This window comes from Agelaius phoeniceus, chromosome 1, assembly GCF_051311805.1.
Source record: "Agelaius phoeniceus isolate bAgePho1 chromosome 1, bAgePho1.hap1, whole genome shotgun sequence".
NCBI lineage: Eukaryota > Metazoa > Chordata > Aves > Passeriformes > Icteridae > Agelaius > Agelaius phoeniceus.
The window spans coordinates 23,662,114-23,684,980 of NC_135265.1; the positions used below are offsets into that span (position 1 = coordinate 23,662,114).

General features: G+C 38.5%; 1 protein-coding gene and 1 long non-coding RNA gene across 7 annotated transcripts in view; one reads left to right on the forward strand and one right to left on the reverse strand.

Annotated features, from left to right (window-relative positions):
- Positions 1 to 442: 442 nt before the first annotated feature.
- On the reverse strand, positions 443 to 1,397 carry LOC143693519 (uncharacterized). The gene is made up of 3 exons (XR_013181263.1): positions 1,213 to 1,397; positions 893 to 997; positions 443 to 624 (listed from the first exon to the last, which is right to left on the reverse strand). It is a non-coding gene; the product is annotated as an uncharacterized LOC143693519 (long non-coding RNA).
- Positions 1,396 to 22,867, forward strand: part of AKAP9 (A-kinase anchoring protein 9) — a 105,739-nt gene continuing 84,267 nt past the window's right edge. For 4 of the 6 annotated variants that reach the window (XM_077174763.1, XM_077174775.1, XM_077174777.1 and 1 more), the window contains exon 1: positions 1,396 to 1,661. In XM_077174763.1, the coding sequence (XP_077030878.1) occupies positions 1,614 to 1,661 (48 nt within the window). In that variant the 5' untranslated portion in view covers positions 1,396 to 1,613. The remainder of the gene's footprint in view (positions 1,662 to 22,867) is intronic. The other 2 variants (XM_054639788.2, XM_054639789.2) reach the window with 1 other exon arrangement.

The following is a 22,867-nucleotide window of genomic DNA, read 5'->3' on the forward strand; positions in this document are numbered from 1 at the left end:
ATGAAACAACATATAATGCAGACATTTTTCATTCCATTCATATGATGGATGGTGTTTTCTTTTTACATAAATGGTACACATTCCTTTTTGACTAAAGGTTGAGAACATTGTTTTGTAAACACGGGAATGCACATGACCTGTACCTATTAACTAATTATTTCAGACTTTTCCATGAAATGTAATGGAGGAGGAAAGGAAAATCCTTTGAAATGTCAGATTGCAGGTTTAGTTTACTTTGGTAGTAATATGGGTGTTTTGTTGCTAGGACACCTAATTGACTTTTAAAAAAACCTTGTTCCTGGTCAGTAATACTGTGCAAATACTGTTTTCTTTTGTATTTTTGTTGGTTTTTTGGGCGTATCCTGTCTTTGCTGGAAAATTCAGGCAAGGAAAGAATGTATACTAAAGGAACCACACTCAAATGACCAGCAAAGCTGAGATCTAAGTTAATTCCGAAAGACTTTGAGTTTTGCATTTAGTAAAGCAGCATGATTCCAAATGCAGAATAAGGAATCCGTTCCCACTGCAGCTGGTACACATTCCAGGGAAGCCTTTTTCCTTCCTTTGTGTGTAAGCCTGTGCCATCCATCGCACCATCACAATCGGAACCCACCTCAGGGGGAACTGAAAGAAAAAGCACAATAGGAGCACGTGATACAAAAGTGCTATTAGCCTTTCAAGGCGCACATTAAGTAGACTATTAAATTATCTCAGAATATTGCTCTGTATTTGCTGAGGTATAGAAATTGTATGAGCATTTAATTGCCACGTGCCATATTCCCCATTGTGCTTTTAACACACTTCTTCCACCCCGTCTGGCACGACGAGTGCATGGTAAGTAATTTGAACGGCGGGGGCGGGGGGGCTACCCATCCTTTGTTGTCATCCTTACACTGTCTGCGGCACACGCTCGGGAAGCTCGTTGTATTGCCATGCCTTAGATCGAGCTGTAGGATCCCTGCAATTGTGTGAGCCGCGCGCCGGAGCAGGACAGCACCTGGAAAACCAGAACTCTCAGAATTAGCCTTCAATCCCCTAACACGGGATTTGCGGGGCAGCATAACTCGGGTGCTGCCCGTTCAGAGCCCGTGTCGCAGTCCAGCGAGCGCCGGGCCCCTCAGCAGTGCTGTTCTTTTGTGGGCAGCAGGAGGCCCCGCCTCTGCCCGCAGGGCGCGGGGGTGTGGACGGGGGTGTGGAGGGGGGTGTGCCCACCGGTGCCGTCCGCGCCCGCTGCCCCGGGCGCCGCCACCGCCCTGCAGGCAGGGGTCAAACGCGCTCCTCCGGGGGCGGCTCCGGCGGGACTTGGCGGCTGCCGGGCGGGCGGGGGTCGCTGGCGGGCAGAGGCGTCGGGAGCGGCCAGGGCTCGGGAAGGAGGGGCCGGCGGCGGCGGGAGGAGGAGCGGGCGGCCACACGTCACTTTCCCCGGCCGCGTGTTTACGTGGAGCTGAAGATGGCGGCGCCGGTGGCCCCGCCACGGCAGCTGTTGTCTCTGTGAGGCGGGACCGGACCTGACCGGACCGGACAGCGAGCGTGTGCGCCCCGGCTGAGGGGAGGCCGCGGGGCGAGCCCCTCCTCCTGCTGCTGGTAACACCCTGCTCTCCCGCACAGACGCCATGGAGGACGAGGAGCGGCTGAAGAAGCTGGAGGCTGGGAAAGCCAAGGTAGGAGGAGGAGGCGGTGGCGTGGCGGGGAGACAGCGGGGTCAGGGCGGGGGAGGTTGTCAGCGGGGCCGGGCCGAGCCGCGCCGTGCGGCGGCGGAGCGGGGCTGCGGCAGGGGCTTGGCGCGAGGCCCCGCCGCGAACAAAGCCGCGGGCGGAGGAGGCGCTTTGTGCCGCCCGCCCCGCGCTCCCCCGCCCGCCGCGGGGCCGGGCTGCGCTCCCGGCCGGGCGGTGGGTGCTGGTGCCCGGCGACACCGGCCCCCGACACCTGGCATGCCACAGGTGCGAGTCACGGGGCCGGACGGTGACAGCCCGGACAGCCTCCGCTGCGGCGCCGGGCGGAGGAAGAGGAGAAGGAGCCTTATAAACCTCATTACCCTTCGCAGCCGGGGCGCGAATCCCGTTTACCTCATAAGCCTGGGAAACCCTGTGAACCTTTAAGGAAGTTTATGAAACCGACAGCTGTTCTCAGTGTGGAACTAATGCCGTGAGAGAGCCTTAGGAGGCCGGGGATTAGCGGTGCCTCCAGCGGTGCGGCGCGGTGCCCGTGCCGGGGGCTGGGAACGCCGTGACTCAGCCGCGGGACCCCGCCGTGAGCGCCCGCAGCCCCGGTGCCCGCAGAGCTGCGCGCAGCCGTCACCGCTTCGGGGCTCCCAGGCGGCTCAGACGCTGCTCTGCGGGCTCGCCCAAGGGTTAGTCGGGGAGCTTAGCATTTTATTCTAAGCTTGGCTCAGTATACACCGGCTGCCAGCATTTCGCCTTCTGGGCAGCAGACTAGACTACACTTCAGGAGGACCTCTCTTTAACTTCAAAGAAAGCTTTGGTGTGGTTAACGAGATAAGCTAATTAATGGCATTCTAGATAAAATTAGTGTTTTGACGTTAGGTATCATCTATTTCCTTCCTGTAGTCATAGCTAAATGATAAGAGTTCAGAAGTTGGTCAGTCATTTATGCTAAAGATATGCGTGTAATTTGGCGGGAGGTAATAGTAGAGGCAAAACGAAGACAAGCTAAAGATGAAGCTATGAAACATCATTTTCACGTTTTATTTATGCGGACTATAGAAAAAATATCGTTCATCTGCGAAGTATTGAATAGGTATTTTGCTATACTAGTAAAAAAACGTAGTGTGTTTCTGTTTGGGTTCAAAATGTCTGTTGGGAAAATCTCCGAGATGGAGTTGTATGCTTATATAGAAAAACTTGTTCCTTAAATGCTTAGTGCAAGAGTGGTGTTTGCACAATATTATATGGTACTTATAAAAGGCACTGGGACAAATTAGATCCTGGTGGCAGTACATTCTGTCACAGACTGGCTAATTCTTTTGCAGAAAATTAGAAAGTAGTTCATAAAGAAAATGGTTGAAGTAGATTTGCCAGTATTATAAAGCACAATGAAGAATTTAGTTTTTTCTGCCCATTTTGGCCTGGGGTTAACACAGAAAATTAATGACAGTTACTGAAAATTGAACCAAAAGACTGGACTCTAGCAGGAATTCAGTGGCTTCCTTAAAACTTTGAGAAAAGACATGTACAGTTTACTAATTTATTCTGTACTTTAAGAGTACTGTCATAATTTTCACTATTGTTCTAGTCTTTTCTGTCTAAAACCTAATGCTGTTCTTGTAAGTTTTTGCCTGAAGACTTTAGTATTCTATGCTTTTAAATGTCCCCTGTGATTTAAGTCATTATCACTCTTTAAAGTTATACATGGTTTATGTGAAAAGGGACTGTAAAAGCAGTGTGAGTTTTTTCAGATTTTTTGTTTGTGTTCTGTGTTACATTTACCCCCTTTTTAAATGTGAATGTAAAAATGTGTTGTATAGCAGAGATTAGGTCACAATCTTTCAGTGACAAATGCCAGTGATAAAAGCAGAAAAGAAGGAAATCTCTTAGTAGAGAATGAAAGCAGGAGTTGCTCCTGTAGTTGCTTTTCTTGTTTTCAAACAGATTCACAGTAGTGTAATAAGTGCATCTCCTAAAATTGCTTGGCTCCAGTGGATATCTTCTGCAAACCACAGCAACCAAAAAAACATCCAGAAAACGTTTGAGCTTTATCACTTGAGAGTTATTTAAATAAAGTAACTGAGAAAATGTGTTTAAGTATATGTTGTTATTATGCCAAAAAGTGCAGGTATTGCTGTACTGCAGACACCTTAAACCATGCACCTGAAATGACAAACTTTAAATAAGATGTTCCATAAACTGCAGGATGAATGCAGGTAATTGGCAATCTAGTGGATGCCATGAAGGTGGCTGGTGCATTGCTAACAGCAGAGTTACTATTCACAGTTGAGACCTGGACTGTGGTTTTGTTTGGTTTTTTTCCTTGTAAAGTTGGCACTGCTAAATCTCAGTGTCTGCATGCATATTAAACCATATGAACTCTCTTGTAAAGCAACCACGTGGTTGTTTTTTAATATCAAGTGGTAAATGTGGTATTTGGTTTTGTGTGAATTTATCTGCAATGGAACTTCTTCTTGATGACTTCTATGATGCTGTCCCCCCACACAGCAGAGAAGTGTATTAAAAGTGGATTTTCTGCAAATTAATTTTCTTCTGAGTCCTCTTTTATTGTTACTGGAAATTGTGACTCTTACCTTGCTTGAATGGTGCTAAGTGTACTCAAGCCTGCAGAAAAGGTCTCAGTGTGAACACACGGCCTTTGCCAGTACATAATTTGAAAACTGGAATAAAAAGTCTTGATGGAGGCTCACCAATATTCATGTGTATGTGCTATCTTTGGAGACTACACCCAAGTCTGCATTATGAAGCAGTTTGCACAATATGTTGTTGTTCTGTCTGTTACAAGTCTGCAAAAGCAGGGGAGGCACACAGTTAAATCCAGTAAATTACATGCTCCTTTTCCCAGACCTGTAGTCATTCATTTTCTTTTGCCGTGAGTAAATCTGCTTAATATTAACCTAGCCTCTATAAATGTCTGTCTCCCTTCCATGGAAAATGATCTTTCATTTCCTCTAAAGAACTCCCTTCTCCCTCAAACAGGTTGTTTTTTTAATCTTATCTTGTGATGTCAATATGGAAGCAAGAACAGTGTGTGTTAGAAAGGCCAGTTAAGGCAAACCATGTTGACTGTGATGGAAAGTGAAAGGGAGAAGATGTGTGCCAGCAACAGAAATATAGATGCATGCTGTAAGGTTGATCATTGCCCTAAAACACAGTGACATTAGAAATGCATCAGATGTGTTTTGTGCCTTGCTGAGGATATTTGGAATATTGTTGGTGGCCTGAGATAGTGAATGTGTATCTGGTCTTAAAAAAAGACTATGGAGCGTGGTGGTTGAAGATCTTGACATGGCATACTACGTGTGGATTCCTGTGTGCATCAGTTTGCTTGGAAAGCTCATCTCACATTAAAGAGGGTACTATTTGTGGTAGTTGGGTTGGGTATTTCAATTTCATGTATGTATTTAGCAGCTTAGTAACTGGCTTTTCTTACTAGGGTGTGGGACTGTCTTGATCACCTTTCAGAACTACAAAGAGTAATTTGCTAGCTTCAGAATAAAACCACATTGATTGGATTCCCTTGTCAGAAAGTGGGTGAGGGTATTTTGGTGTAAAGCTTTTGAAATTTATAAAAATATTTTAATTTCTATGCACATGGACACACGTGAAAGGCACAGCTATTATAACTGGCAAAATTGAGATGAAGCTATCAATAGCAAGTTTTATGGAATGATCCATTTTACAGTACTGAAGTTTAGGTAGCAAAGTATTTAAAAAGTGTTTAAATTTCTAGTGAGCAAAGGGCATTCCTTAGCTGTATGTTTGTTTTTCCTATGGGAGGGGCGAACAAGGGAATGACACTAATACACTTAGTAAGTTCTCTTGGGTTGGTCTAGGATTTCAGGTCTAATGTTAGAAATACATAATTTAGTGTTTTGTTTTTCAAAGCTTTTATGAATGTTTGAAATACATTGTGCAGTGTTCTAAGAAACTGTGTAATTGTTGGATAACCTGAAGAAATTAGTGAGTTGGTTTAAACACTTGAGAACAGAGGCTGTTACTGCTTTTCATCTGTCCCAGAAAATCACTGAGCAGATAGAGCAATGATGTCGGCTGGGGAAGCTCTAATGGCTCTCAGTGGACAAGTATTACAGGTTGTATAACTAATTTGGCAAGTTGTCTTCACAAATTGAATAGTCAAAAGAAATAATTGCATATTTTGTCATCTGGTCATGTATGTAAATATTTCAGATGACTGAAGATGAAAATTATATGTATTATTAAAATAGCATTGTCCAAGAGTCTGGGAATGTTTACTGTTTGCATTGCTATGTCTCTCTTTTTTGAGGGGAGAAAAATCTTCACTCATCTCTAACCTCTTTGGACTGAGTAGTTTCAGAAGTCTGAAGGAAAGGTGTTGATATATTGAGTTTTTTTAAATAAAACACTCAAGCAAACATTGAATAGTTATGTGACTCAGTGATTAAAGCTCTAATTTAAATCCCCCAGAAGAACTCAAAGTAGAGATTGAGTCTAAAACACAGTGTAAAACACAGTCTTTTTGAACTCCCTGTAATTTACCTGAAGAGGAAAAAAGGCAGTATCTCAGTAGTTATTAAAGAGTTTTTCATCACTGAAGTCACAGATCACAGAATATAGAATATTCTGGGTTGAAAGGGACCTACAAGGATCATCAAGTTCAACTCTTAAGTGATTTAGGACAGTTACATACGGGAATTGAACGCACAGCCTTGTCAGCACCATGCTCTAACCAATGGAGCTAATTTAAGGGTCAGTCAAATTAAATAGATTTAAAACTTACATGTCATTAAATAGTTGGTCTATTAACACATCATCTTTTCCTTTAAAGTGTAGCCTGTTCATTTTGTTTATCCTGTCAGCCTCAAATAACTTGAACAAAAATAAACGGAATTGTGGAAGGAAGAATTTACTTTTTAGTCTGCATTTTCCTACTCTGCTTTTCTCTTAAATGAAGTTGTATTTGCCATATCATGAAGTGCTGATATCATCATAAAACCCTAGACATTGTGGTCATTCTTCATAAATTATGGACAGAAGAAGCTTTTTGAGTTAAAAGTTCACAGCGTGGCAGTGGTGCTTTGCCTATATCTGAGGATGCTGGTATGTATTAATGGACAAGACAGGAAGCAAGTAGATCTTTCAACAGTTGCCTGGAAAGGTGTGGGAAGGCTTTGGCTTGAGAGTGCAGTGAAACTGAAAAATACTTTAATGAACAGTTTATTTTAAGGAACTCTTTTTTTCTTACACATGGAGATCCTCAGAAATCTGTATCAAATCTGTATCTAGTTCCTAGGCATTCTTTTGTTGTGCTGCAAAGCTTTTTTTCCCTAGGTCCTTATGAAATTGTGGGGATTGACTTCTTTTAATTTACAGGCTTCAATTTGCTCGCTCCAATCTGCATCTCTGTCAATTTTAAATGCAAATAATAGAAGGTATGTGGAACTGCATGTGTATAATTTGATTGTAAACATGATATTATATCTGTGATTTTCTCTGCAACACAGAGAAAATCACAAATATAAAGACTGAATATTGCCCTGGAGAGAGCACAGGTGGTTTTAAAACTTTTTTGAGTAAAAGAAGATAGGACAGAAATTGAGTAGAGGTGAGAAAAGAGCAAAATGTGAGGTGTTCAGCTTGTTGTGCATGCATTTATTTTTGTTCAAAACAGTGGATATCTATGTTGTATTGTAGAAAAAAAGATTTCATATACATTTGAGATATAAATATATTCAGTCTAGATAATTGATTGCTACTGGGGTGGTACATAAGCTTGGGTGAGAGATCAATGGAAATCTGTGGTAGCATTTTCAAGACACATTATATGCCTAATAGCTGAAAAATTGGTATGACTAGTTTAATTTTTCTTTTGAGGATAATAAGACTATAAGCTCATTACAGTTTACTCAGGGTTCTTTTTTTGCTTTGAAAAAATAAAAAGAAATTGTAATTTTTTTCTCACATGTTCAAATTTTTTATCAACTCTATTGGGTATTTGTTAAAAAATATATATTTCAACTGAAATATGAGATTTCAACTCTCTTTCAAATTGAAACTACTAGAAGTATTCCTGTTTCTGAGTGTGGGTTTTTTTCATATTGTTGTTTTCATGTCTTTCCCTCATTCCAGAAATCTGTTCTTGCTTTTGATACAGGGCTTGATTATTGGTTTTAGATGTTGTTTATCAATGTACTTTTATTCAAGTCTTTAAAGTAGCTCTCTAGTTTCCAATGGTGGTGCAAGGTAGAACGAGCTGTAATTTATACTTGTTTTCTTCTGTGAATGCAGAGAAATATCACTTCAAAATAATCTTTGTTCTTTTGCCAGTGTAGAGAGAATTGTTCTTTAATCCAAAGTGCTAGTGAATTTCACAAAAATAGAGAAAATCAACACAGTATTGTTAGTAGCCCAGTGAAGGCAAGAAATGGCATTGTAAACCTGCAGTTTAAAATGTTTAAAATGTTTTCCTGTTCCTTGTGCAAGGAGAAGGAATTACAGAAAAGAAAGCACAAAGTTGCTCTTTGCCTACTTTCAAGACTTTCTTTGTTTTAGTGCGAGTCTCTCTCTCATTTCTGTGGTCTTCTTTCTCACTGCTTATTTTCTTAGTATGTGTGTTGCAATAGGAAAACAGAGATGACTGCAACATTTGTTTCCCTGTTACATCTAGACTCTAGAAAAGTTAGTTGTTTGGTACTTGGAAATAAGCTTGATCACCACCACAAATTCATTCTGAAGGACTTTCAGTAAAGTGTATCTGATACTCCAAGAAAATTGGACTTTTTGGCATATGTAGGTGTTGCCAGAAAATCTTGTGGTTTTTTCCTGACAGGGTATAACCAAACAACTAGGTGCTTTTAAATACTGATATAGAAAGATATTAACTGTAGAATAATACATGGTTACTCTAGCATCTTAGAGTTTGGAATAGTGAAAAATCTGATGAAAATGAGGACAAAAGAAAGGTTGCTGAAGTAGGTCCAACTTTGTTGAACTACTGTATATTGCAACATAAGATTATATACTAGTAGCACAATTGTTGGAAATCCTAATTTAGGGTCTGAAAGCTCTGTCCTAAATATCTGCCCCACAGAGAGAGATTTCAAGGTATTTCTATGTATTTGTTTCAAAATAATTTTGTTGCAGATACATGCTAGCATGTCACTTTGAATTTGGAATGATAGATGTACCACAGTTCAACATAACATAATTGATAATTGCAGTCTTTTAACTGCTATGCTGAAACATAAATCGTTCTTGAAATTTATGTTGATGAGATGCTTGTCTGTTGACTGCAAAGAGTTGGCACACCCTATTGTGTTGATGGTTCTGATGTTCCTGTTTATTGAAGGAAATCTTTGAGAATCTTTATTTTCTCGTGATTTCTTGAGAAGCCAACATTTTATTACTACCTTTCCTACAACCAGTGGAGAAAAGATTGAACAATTAATAAAAATGTTCCAATTTCTTAGAATTCTTAGTTTCTTGGAAGTATGGATGAGTTCTCCTGCTTCTCTTCTCTTCTAAAAAGGAGCCCCAGCAAGCTTCCAGATGGAACAAATTCAACAGTTGTCAGCTGGGCAAAGGAATGTGAGACTCTAGATGCCATACACTACGTTGAAGGTAGTGAGGGAGTGATCAAATCCCAGTTACAACAACACTGAGTTGTAAGATCATGGCAAAACGAAGAAGAAGTGGTCTATTGGACTATGCTTCTAAATCTCAAAACATGAAGAAATTTTAAAATTCTTGACAATGTGACATAAAAATGGTAAAGAGAATATATATACCATTTTTGTGATATTTTTAGAGGAAAGCCTAGGTTTGATGAAAACTGTGCTGCCATGGCAAAATTACAGGATATCACTAAAACTACAATAGCAAGCAAGACCCAAGAAGATTGGTGGAGTTAAAGAGATGGAGTAGATGGGATTGTTCTGGCACTGGACATGTTTCTGTGCAAATATTGATAAAACAGGTCCAGAGAATAAGCAGAGTAAGTTACATAACATTTTATTCAAATCTGAGTTCAGTGGTAGGCTGTGATTTGATAGAAGAGGTTATCCCTTAATCCTGGCTTTGTTTGCTGACCTTTTTACTTGTCATTAAACTCTTCTCTGTGAAGAAACCTCCAGTATCCAACCACAAAACAAGGGGAAAAATATTTAATTATTTCTAAATCCATTTTGATGCTCTAAGGGAGGTAACCAGTTTAACATAAAACCTATATATTTACATTCAGAATATGTATTTTCAATTAAAAGGTATATAGGAGAAATATCTTACTGTAACAGGTAATGCTTAATAACAGTGATAAGAAAACCCTGTCTGGGTCTGTTCAGTTGTATGATGTGTTAGCTAGCCTAATTTGCTGTGTTAAAAGAAATAAAGGATGTCCTGATGCAAGACTCCTTGAAAATGGTTGTGTGTTAGATTTTCTTCATTATTTGGAATATATTTTAGGAATTCAATTTAGCTTTCTTAAAAAGAAAAACAACCAACAAAAAACAAACAAAAAACAAAAACAAGACTCCACAGACAAGTGCAGTTTTGTGAGCAGTATCAATATCTTTGTGAGCTTGCTTTTCTCATAATTCAGCAGAGTGTAAAAAGTGATAAAAGCCTGTCAAAATAGTACATGCCTGTCAAGCCTTGCACACTGAGCATGAAATTCATGCAGTTGGTTCTTCCCTTATGTCTGCCCAGCTCCTTGCAGAGCTGTCTCTCTCTCACAAGCTGCAGTTTGTGGGCTTTATTCTCACTCTGTCCATTCAGTACCAGACGTGCCACATGGCGGGAATTAATGTAAAAGTGATATAAACTAGGTGGGAAAATGGTGAAGCACAACTGAGTTTCACTTGTTCTAAAATATTTGCAATTTACTAAAAAAATAAAAGAATTGAAACCATAAACATTTCTTAATATGAAAATTTAAGTTTTGTTCAGTTTCTACACAGAGTTGAAGCACAGAGGTGGCCAAAAATCCCTGTGAATAATTGCTTAAAAATGTATTGAAATTCTCCAGAATTTCTGCTTTTGACCACTGAACACAATGTTCCTGAAAAGATTGCATTGACAACTGGATGAAAGTCATCACATCAGTTGTTTTTATTAACAAGGAATGGCTGTCAGTTCCTGCTTAGCATGAACTGAATTTAAACAATTGATCTGTACCTGAAAAGTTGACTGTCTCGTTGACAAAGCTGTAACCTCTCAGATTCTGTGCCAGTTGGCGTTTGTCAAGTTGAAAAAATTTATAATCTTGTGCTGGTTATTAATAAAGCCTTATTTAGACATAGTCTATTAATTCTAAATGTGCCTCCTTCTTTCAGACTTCTTGGTTAATAAGGAATTACATGCAAACACAACTCTTGAGACCTTGCTGTGGCTTTACATCTTTTCTCTACCTGTTGGGTTTTATTTCTCTCAGTTTTTCATCTTTAAATATCTCTGTCACAGCTACATTTTCACTAAAGAGGACACTGTGGAGAGGAAAAATGTAGATGTATTCTACATAAATGCAACTAAATTGTTTCCTCTTAGGATGAAAAAGTTAAATTTACATGAATCAGGATAATGTAAACAGTGCAGAGACTTAAAGTAAATCAATACTTTTTGCTTTTTCTAACATCCAAAAATACTTTCATCGGCCCTTCTCAGCCAATATCTAGTAAACTCTTCTTCCTAATTTAGTATAATGACTAAATGTTACCATGCAGGAGGAAGGAAAAATATGCATTGTTGGGCAGTGCTGGACTTCTGCTGATCAGAAAAAACATGCAGTGGGCTGCAGCCCCTTTCTTGAAGCTTCAGCACAAATGACAAATGCTTTTGTCATTGAAGTTTTCTTGCAGTAGCTACCTAAAGAAGTCTGGGCAAAGCTCTTCAGATACTGATTCTCTCCGTGCAGTTCTTTACATGTTGCAGTACTTTTGCATCTTTAAAACCCTGTGCTCTAGAAATGGTAGTTTTTTAAAGTTAAGTGATTAGAATTTGCAGCTGAATAATTGTAGTGTGTTGTGGAAGGAGGAACTATGGGAGCTGGAATGGAGTATTGATTAGTGTCCCACAGGATGTAGTTTTTGCCTGACTACAATTTTCTGTAGATATTTCAAGATTTTTGTTGTGAGATTCTAATCAGTATTCATGATTTTTGAGAAACAGTTGATTATCCCCAACCTTGCACCCTGGAAGCCACATTGCTGCTTGATAATACACTGTAACCATGGCTGCAATCTCAAAAGATTGGCAGACTGCTCTTTAAATGAAACAGACTTCTCTGAATGAATTATCAACATTCAGGTCCTTGGATCTGCACAACTGTTAATAGGAGACCCCTTTTAGGTAACTAGGGCTGATCTGACTGAACTTGCTGAAAATGTTAAAGATTTTTGACACTGTGTGACATCATCTTATAAGCAAACTAAAGACTTGGTTAGGGTGCAATCATCGTTTCATGTTACAAATGAATAGAAAATTTGACTTAGCGTTATTTGTTTCAATGGCTTACTCTCAAAGTAGGTGGTCGTTCAGTCTTCCACAAAGCCTGTGTCACTCAGTATTTACATTATTAGCTGTGGAAAGAATGTGTGTTTGTATGTACACAGTACTAAACTGAAGTGGGTGGCAAACATGGTGAAGAGGCTTAGACTTCAAAATAATCTGGTGCAAAAGGATGTGGAAGCAACACTCAAGGCTTTTTTTGCTTCTTTGTGGTAAGGACTGTCCTTGGGCTTTCCAAGTCCCTGAGTTTAATGGCAGAAATGGAAGGCTAATGTTTTATCCTCTGTACAAACTGGGAACCGCTTAAGCAATTTTGATGTAAAAACATTTATGGGACTGAGTACAGTGCGACCCAGCATCCTGCATAAGCTGGGTGCTATTGTTACAAGGCTGTTTCTTTGCTCGTCTTTGAAAGGTCATCGCCTTCAGAAATTTCAAATGAAGCAGGAGGAAAAAAGCAAACATCAGCTCCATATTCAAGGACGGTGAGAAAGAGTATCAGGATCTGTAGGAAGGTCAGCCTGGCTATGGTATCTGGGAAGATGATGGACCAGATCTTCCTGGAACCATGTTCAGGCACAGAAAGGCCAAGAGCATGATTGGAATTTATCAAGGGCAAGTTAATTGTCCTCTGTGATAAACTGAATGTCTCTGTAGATGGGGAGAGAATGGTGGATGTTGCTTACCTTGACTTTAGGAAGGCATTTGATGTGATCTCTTAGAGGCTGTTTGTATAAACTGGAGATAGGTGGCTTGGATACATGCTCTGCAAGGTGGGCAAAAAATTACCTGGATGGACTGCTCTGCTCAGATTGCTGCAGCAAAGTCCAGCTGGTGGTAAGTAGTGTCCTTCAGGTGTACAGTTGGATATTCTGTAAATGACCTGCACTGGAGGGAGTGTGCCTGCTGTGTGCTCATGCATGATACTGCCTTAGGGAGGTTAATGAATTGAGGTATAGGGCTTCTTATCAAAGACACTTTGACAGTCTGAAAGAACAGACTGGCGGAAAACTCAGGAAGTCTTAGCAGCATGAAAGATGGTAGAAGATAGTTCACACACTTTCCTATTGGCAGAAAGGAGGAATTTTTGATTCCATTTCATTACAGGACTGCAAAAGTAGCCTACAGAATGTTCCAGTGACTAAAAAAAAGAGGTGATGCTGTGTGATCCACTTTGAAGTCAGGAAAGGATCCTGCATTTCTCAGTAGTGGCCAGCAGTGTTGTTTTCATATCCTGAAACAGGAGGAGGAACCCCAAAATTGATTTCTGCCTACAATCCCAATTTTGGAATATTTTTGTTTTCACGAGTTCTTTAGGCCAAGTTGTGCTTTTCTAATGTGGTCAACTTGGGTATGTAATATTCTTGGGTTTTACCTGAAACAAGGTAAGAATTGAGGAACAGAATTATGTTATTTAATAGCATCATAGCTGTTATCTGGATGATAATGGGCTGGTGTGATCAAATACTGACTGAGAAATTATGGGGTTCTGTTTTATCTCTCTCCTGCTCCTCCCCATGTAATTTCATTGCAGCATATATTGGGGTGCTGGGAGAATGGAGGAAATAGATAGATACAAATTTATTCCTCCCAAGCAACTGCAGTAAGATAATCCTTTGTGTTGGGAGAATCACATTCAAATACTTGATTTCACAGTGCCAGATTAGACACAATATAAAGCTAATTAAAAAAAATACAAATAAATAGGCATATACTCAGTAGTTCAGTACTATACTGTATCCTGGGAGCTGGATTAATCTGTGCAACAAAAGGATTATATAAAAACTGTATTTTTGTGATGTAATGTGGTAAGATGACTAGCAATTATGATAATTTATGATACTGTTTCACTATTTCCATGCTCCCTAAAATAAGTGTGTATTTTTAGGTGTAATCTTCATTGATTTAGGTTGGGGAAGAACACCTCTTTAACTTGGACCATAATGTCCATGTAACTAGTTGTGTAAGGAAAAAATGCATTTCAAGTGTTTTACTAGAAACCCACTTGAAGTAATGTACAGGATGCTATAAAACAAGTGAAAGTGAATTTATTCTGGGGATTTTTCTTCAGTTGAAAACATATATATTATGCTTATAGTTATTTCTTACATAAATGCATGTAAGCAAAAACATAAATGAGTCTGGTAATGCTCAAAATCAGCTATAGTATAAGTAGTTTGTATTTAAGATACCATTATTATAAATATGAGAATCATTACTTGTCAAAGCTTTTTATTTTCTTGTTTTGTAGTTTTAGTGTTAATAGTTCAATCTTTATAAAAATGAAAAATGTCAACCTTAACTTTTAAACATGTAAGAATTAATAAGTAGAATGAAGTGTCTGTGTCACATACAAAGTTGCAGGTTGCCAGTAATTTGATTGACAAGCACTGTGTGGAGTTACTGGCAACTGATGCTTCTGCATACTTTTTGTATTTTTAGAGTTGCTTTCTAACTGGCATGCACAGATGGCCATAGGTTATGATTTTTGTGTATTTCTGAATTAAATATAACATTTATATGGTACTTTAAATTTCATTGTCTGAATATCCTGTGTTAATTACTCTATATGGTTTTGATATTAATTGGGAAGTTAGATTGTGGGATTTTTAGAGCTAATAAGAAGAGCACTTGTTCTCATTAAGCAGTCAGTGTTATTTTGTGGTAGTAGAAGTTGTTTAAAGTTTTCTTGAAAAAAATACTCTGATTTGACACCTTTATCGTGCTGATAATAAAGAATGTTCTGCCACAAAGTGAGTAAGTTGTTTCAGGGGTATTAAAGTCAAAGACCATAAAGTATTTAGGACTGCTCTTACCTAGAGTTTAAAATGATTTTAGAGAAACCCTGTGAACTTTCTGTTTGAAATACCAGGCTTGTTCTGCTTGTCTATGAAGTTCAGTGTGGTATATAACTTCTTTCCCCTCTCAGATTCCTGTTAAAAATGAGGGCTAAAGTCTGTATTCTAGGACGTGATAAATTGCAGGTATGTGTTTTTAATACAAAGAAAATTATAATTGAGAAGAAAAATTAGCACATAGGATATATGAAAATAACTTCTCTTTTACAAGAATCAGAGTTGCCTCTTTCCATCCATTATTACCAAAATTTAGATTGAATTTTAGCCTTGCTTTGGGCTCAAGGAAAAGGTAGACTCACTTTTCCACTGCCTTTCAGTCTCAGGAATGTTTTCCGTAAGGTTATTTTTTGGGGAAGAAGAGCAGCATAGGAAGAAAGTGACAGAACAAGGCAGAAATTTGCTAACCACCTGGCTGCTTCTAGTATTTAATTACATAGTTTCTTTGCTTTTTAGGCTGTACCTATTCTGTAAGATATTTCTTCTGAATTGAGTATTTTTAAAGACCTAAATATAGTGGAATTAATATGCTTATATGCTTAACTGTGTTACTGTATTGCAGTTGTTTTCTTAAAATAGTTACCCTGTAAGAACTCCAAGGGATTAATTAAAGGCGTCTCCAGCTGTTGATTTAACTATATTTAGTCACACAGCTGATACAACTATATAGTTATTAAAGAACAGGTGTTACACCAGTTGCTTTAAGAAGAAATAAATTGAAGCTACTACATAAGCAATGCTCAGATTGTTGGTAAATTTATTTTGGTGATACATATTGATATGTGTCTGATGACTCTGCTGCTTTCCAGAAATTGAAATTCTGAAGAGATTAATGTTTTAATGCTTATATTTAGCCTCTAAGTTGCTACTATGCTGTAAAATAAGTGTTTGGGGTTTATTTTTTTCATAAGCCTGACTGAAACTTGCTATCAGTGAAAATACATTACTTCTTTTTGTATTTCTTATAGTCTGTGGTATATTCATCTCTATGGTTTATTTAAATATTTAATTGTGAGCAGTTCATGAAGTATGATTCTGCAGGTAAGAATGAGAGAAGTTGATCCTATTTGTAACTCACTGGCCATCTCTGGATCTGTAGAAATCAACTGCCATAAATGTAAAGCCTAACCATAGAATTTTATTGAATCAAACACAATATTGAAAGAAATAGCAGATATAAAATTGCAACCTAGTACATAGTTTTAGTGCTTAAGTGCTTTTTGCCTTCTGCTCAGGAGGAGAGTATCTGCCTTTTAATTACAGAAGATAACTGTTTTCACAAGGCTGAATTAATCAGGAATGGAGTGGGAGAAAAGTACTTAAAATCTTAAACATACTTGTAATTTTACAACCTTAAGAAAAATGTCAATGCAGAAACTTGCTGAAGAGTTCACCTTTATGAAATATTGTACTAATTATGGCTTCTGTCAAATGATTTTTCTATCAAGTGTGTTTTGTAGGCAATTATTAATCTGTTCCAAAGGCTTTAAGATGTGATACCTTTTGCATGTTCCAGGCATTTTTGATTGTTTGTTAGTTGTTTGCTTTTGTTTTACCTGTGTCTTCATCTGATCAGACTTATTGAGCACAAGCTTTGTCTTGATTGCTGTGTATGCCTTAAGGCAGTAGAAACACACAGCAATCTAACTTCCATTTGGTTGGTGTCGTGTATCATGTGTACCCTACCTAATTTAGTCTAATACATGCCACCAGTGGCTTCGTTTTATTAGTTATTCTTAAGTTTTAACACAATATCTGACAACTTTGAATTTTGACAACTTTTCATTAAGATGAAGGGGTATCATGTTGTTACACATCAAGACCATAATGGGTAGGGTTGTGTCTCCTTTTGGAGCTCAAAAATTTTATGTATTATTCTGCCTGTCACAGCCTCTACCACTTACTGTTCAGCTGTTAAGTGTTACTAAGATATGATCATTTGATAGCTTGACTTAAAACACCAGAGATCAAATTTTCTGTGCACTTCCTAAAGTCTGTCTTTTGTTTGTGCCAGCAAAACGTATTGCATCCTGTGCTTTCATTCATAGGAAACTGATACTAAAATCATAGTGTAGACTGATACTAAAATCATAGTGTAGACTTACATACACCTTTATAACAGCAGCTGTTTCAGTTAATAGAATCTCATCTACATTTACATCTTGTTTAGGGTCCTGCACTTCTTTGAGATTACTGTTCTTAAATGGATGCCACAGCTGAAGTCACCCATAGCATTATGTGGATACCAAAACACCCCAGAAAAGTGCCTGAAGATAAATATTGATACTTTTGTTTCAAAAGGATGGTAGGATAACCTGTTCATACAGTCCAATGAACAGTGTTGTAACTGTATGGAAAACAACTAATGCTTTCAGAGTATCTAAATCTCATATTAGGATTAGTTTTTAAGAATGAATTAATATATAAAGCCGTCTTCTGGGTATAAATTTTCAAAAGCTCTTGTGAGGTGTGAAGGATGACATGGCAAAGCAGAGAAGTTTTCTAGTTCAAAAATTAATGGAAAACATCACATAACTTATTATAAACTTGCAATTTAGCAAAGTAGTAAAACCTTTCTTCCCTAATTCTTTTATAAAAGTTACAATTAATTGTAACATTTGTATCACCATTATTAGAATTTATTTCGACAAAACTTTAGCTGTCGCCTGGAATTTACTTACTATGGCAAGTACAGGAAGAAACATTTTTCTTTAACATGTTTGTAAATCCATTTGTTAACATTGTGATAAGTCCTCCTACTTCCCCACCTCCCCTCCAAAAGTTGTTTCAAAAGGTTTTAGGACATTGAAGACTTGACTTTGTGCCATTTGGGGTTTTTTCAGCCTAGCTGGAGAATATTTCAGGATCCAGTTTTTAAAAACAGAAACCTGGTGGAGCAAGAGTGTGTTTCTGTTGGTGCAAAACTCTTTTGCCTTCTTATTGTTACTGAGCCTCTGAAACCTGGAAAAAGTGTCTGATAGACAGTGCCTTTTGAGACAGCACCCAACTGGTGACCCTCATCCCCAATGTCGGTGCCTTTAGCCTGGATGACCAAAGATCCTAATGTTTCAGCCTTCAAGTATGGATGACCTGTGGTTTTTCTAGAAAGCAGCACGAAACAAGCTTCTGTTGGCCTCTCATTTTTGTCACTAACAGCTTGTCCAATCCAGTTATTCCCTCTTGGCTTTGGCGCATTCAGTACCAATGTGGGTCAGATGATTTTTTGACCCTCAATATCACCAGAGGGAGGCAGCATTTAATATGAGAAGAGTAAAATTACAAAGTAGTTAGGATCAGTCTATAAATCATTTAAGTGGAAGCAGTTTAGTTAAGACCAGTTGAGCAACTTTTTTAGAAGTTAGTTTGAGGCATTGCTTTTGTTGAAGCAGTCCAGCATTGAAATGTGCTTGGTATACTTGTGTCAGTCATTGTAAACTGATTTAGAGTGAATTTTCATACACTTAACTTCCATTCTGTGTCCAGAAAATAACCCAGCTGTAATGAACTTAGCTGGTCCTAGATCTGTTCCTATTTAAACTCTTGGGATGGGGAAGAGCAGACCAGATCAGAAACCCACTAATTCTGAGGCTTTCCAGCTCACAGTGCCATCTGGCGGGGTTCATTCCAGTTCAGCGCCCTGGGTAATTAGCACTGCCAGCAGTACTCTTAACTTGATAAAGACTGGCTAAAAAGAATTGCCCGAGGTGCTGTTCCTCTCATTATCCTGTGTTGTCCTTCAAGATACCATAGCTATCTATAATTGTAAATTCTGGTGATCCCATTGGTTTTCTTCAGAGGACTCCAAATGAATGGCTGTCTCTGAAGCAGAAAGACTCTCAGGCTTTTATTTAGGATTTCTTCTTTGGAAATTTTCTTATTCCTATTATCATCAACTAATACTCATGAGCCACTTAAGTTTCCATAAGGGGAGACATTCTAAGGTCTTGTTCAAGCTATTTGGGAAAACCTGACTGTGAATGGAACATAAAAATCAGTAGATTGAAAATTCTTCATTTCTGGGTGATTATTTCATGTTCATTCAGCCTAATGTTTCCCGTTTACTAAATTCAGCATCTGTTGAATAGAACAAATAACCTAAAGCTCTGTTTGGTTCAACAGATAAGCAGATTGAAACTTGCAAAGAACATTAATTCTTTACTTACAGGTTGGCTTTTCAGCTATGTGACATAATATGTTTAAAGTATTTGCAGGTTGGTTGCTCATTTATCTTCTTTTAGTGGGTTTTTATCTCAGGATTTGAAAAGAGTTGTGATAACTCTCTTATTTGTTGATTAGCAGAATACAATCAGTAGACTTCACTAGGAAGACATCTCTTTATTCTCGTGTTGGCAATTTTTCATCCACCTTACTTTCAGTTATCCTTTGCCTAGTATAGACATAGGAACCCAGAAGAAGCAGGCACTATGACCTTGCCTATACTTCAGGTGTTAGTGCTTTGCCAAGACAACCCTTAGTGCTTAGACCTTCTGAGAATATTACAAAAGTGACAAAGTGACACTTTCTTCTCTAATACCAGTTAACTGTTCAACATCTCTTCGGGGGACAGACTAGCTTTTACAAAACTTGATAGCCTAACAGCAGATGAGTTTTAAACAGCTCAAGTGAGATTTACTGCCTAAATCTCAGTGTTGCTGTCTCCATGACTCTCTCGTGGGTGAGAGAGAGATTATGGCAGATATTTTTTCAGTTGTCCAGGGTAAGGTGGGATGGATAAGCTTAAACCACAGCAAATGTGCAACTTCTAAACTATGCCAAAATTTCAAATTCAGGTTGGCTTTTTTATTTGGTCACTATTGACTCGCCAGACACCCCAGTCAAGAATTCTTGGGACGTATATATGCTTAATAAATGATCAAAACAAATCCCACTTCAGGGCTCTGCTTTTTGTTCTTTTTGTGTTACTGAAATCTTCTGTAGGAATAATTACTTACCCGTGGTCAAAGGGAGGAGGCACTTGCTGTATCATTACTAGGGCAGATAATTCTTAAATTAGTCCTTCACCTTTTAAGACAGGTGGCAGTCTGTCTCAGTCTACATATTTTGGTTTCACTTTCGCTCTCAGTAATCTTTCAGAGTTTATGTGTTATTATCATTCAGTGATGGGGGATTAGGAGCAATATCATTGGAAAAGCCTGAGCCTTTCTATCACAGGACTGGTTATGGTCTGTCATGATGAGTTTCATGATATATCCAAGTGTTACTAGGTACTTGCAGCCAGAGTCTGTCTGGGTCTGGGATATATTGTAGTTACCACTTACACAATACAGTTTGCCACAATGCATGTTATACATTCAGGTGCAGCTCAAAGTGGATTTTGTAGCATTTGTTCTATGCAGAATAACTATACCTTTCTGAGGCAAATTTGTGGCTTTTATGTTGGTGGAAAGTTTAAGGCAACACCTGACAAAAAATTCAATTTCACTTTTTCTTACCCTCATTATGCTCAGTTGCAGATACTGTTCCTGTGGAGACATTTAGTCTTCTAAATAGAAAATTTAAAATATGCTTTCTACACTTAAATAAAGTGTTTGCATTGAAGCACTGAAGCCAGGATTTGTATGTTAGGCTTATTGGGCTTTTTCTGCTGTATTGTGAGGCAGTCATAACAAATGGTATTATTGTTATCAAATTCTGTTCTACAAAACAGGATTGCCTGGGGGGTTTTCAGCCATACCATAAGTATTTAATCACCAAACAGATGTTTTAGTCATTTACTGTGGTAGGCATTGAGAGTCATTTCAAAGTTTAATGGTTTCTCTTCATTGCTGCCAGGGCATGCTGCTTGCTCTGGGGTAGCTTGCTAGGTTAGCTCTCTGGTCCTCTTCAGCAGAGCTACACACCACCTCTCTCAGTCCCCAGCTGCTCTGTGATGTGGGATAATTCCATCCCTGGTGCAGGACATGAGGTTTATTTTTAGTATCTCACATGCAGTTCTTGTTGGCTTCCAGCAAGTTGAGGTCTCACTGTATGGTGGTTCTTCCTTCTGCTGTACCTGGCTTTCCACCATTTGTTGTGATCCATGAGCTTGCTTAAGATGTATTCAATGTTATCATCCAGATTATCTATAAAGAATATTACAGGGCTGTCAGTTTGTCTTTCAGGCATTAACTACTGTTTTTAGATAGAGATCAGAAGATTCAGAAGTCTTTGCCTTCTTACATTGGATGAGTGATCTAAATATGACCTGGGCCAGCACAGAACATTTCTCATTGGACACCAGACTGTTTGAGAACTTCTGACAAAGAATAAGTCTGTGAGGACATGTTAATCTGAAGTTTAAGTAGCGTCTGGAACATCTTTTGAAGTTATAGTAGTTGAGAAATGCAAAATCATGATGTGGATCTCCATTCATGCTCTTTTTGTACTGTGTAAAAGTAAAAAAGTGTAACTACTTGCTTGTAGCAGCTTGTCTGAGGTTCCTTTTTGTTGTCAGTTTGTAAGTTTGTGACTCATCCTTTTATACTTTTTCCTTAAATGAATATAAAAAAAGAAATAGGGATTTGTACTCGAGAAGCTGTGAGAGATGAACAGACCCTTCTCTTTCTGTAGCTGTGAATTGGAGATGAGTTTGATTTTAGAAGGTTGAAGTTGGAATATAATAATGTTTGTGTACAGGTACATGAAGTGTGACTGTACAGCTGTACTTGTACAGGATGTGCTATGCCTATGAATTTCTTCACAGTTAGAAGGGGTTTTTTTGACAGTAACCACAGCAAACATGTTTTATAGTATTTTCTAACATCCTTCCTTGGAAGCACTGAGCACTTTAAATTTCTGTTAACTGTAATACCTCTGAAAATGAGGCTGTCCAGATCTGTTACATTTTCTGAGAATGTTAAGGAATAACAAGCATTCATAAAGCAACATCCAGTTTTAAATGGTGTAGAATGTATTTCTGTTCTAAAAAGTATTTTATGCATGTGAACTAAAAATATAGCTATTGATGCTTTACAAATGTAGCTTCATTGATTTTCAGGGATGTTTTTCAGTATTGTCCTCTACTGGTGTAGAGGCAGTGATTAAATGTTGCAGCTTTTGATCAGACTTTTTTTAAAGTGCTTAAGAGATTAAGTTTCACATTATGTTGGAGCCAAATTTTATTTTACCATGGAGTTTTACTCTAGAAATAGTTCAGTCAGACCATATTTGAAACTAATCAATGGACAGTGTTACCCAGCAGTCCACATTACTGGCGCAAGTGCCAAAGGTGAGCATCTGCTGAAGGTAGCTGAATAAATAAATAATGCTGCTGTTGTAATTATAGCAGTACATTAACTGTCATAACTTACATGATTTACACAAGTAATCCCCTCCACTCTGCAAGTTAGTTCCCTTCTGTCTCAAGAGTAAGTGTTTAGTTCCTAACAGCAATTGATTCTTCTCTGCATTTCTGACTTTCTGCCAGTTGGAGCATACTGGCATTTAAAAGTGAAGATAATGTTGTACCAGGGTGTTGGTAATTTTGGTGCAGTCTGTGATGTGGGAATTGGTGCTAGTATATTGGTTTGGGATTAAGGAAGTTATAATTAGAACTAGGTAAATGCGTATATCATCTAAGTACCTAAGTTCTACTATTCAATTGTTCTTTTGCTGTGGGAAATGATTTTGAAAAGTATACCTGTTGTCAGTCTGCATGCTGCTCTCTTGTGACTACAAGAGAGTAAAAAAACACTGGTGACTCTCAGTGTTTTTCTGTTTATAAGAAACAACATCTTGTGACAGAATTTAGTCTTAATATCCATTTCCCATTTTTCAACCTGGTGGAAAGCTGAGTAGCTGCTGTAAATGGCACTTCTGAAAATCTGGAAATAAATAATTTTTCCT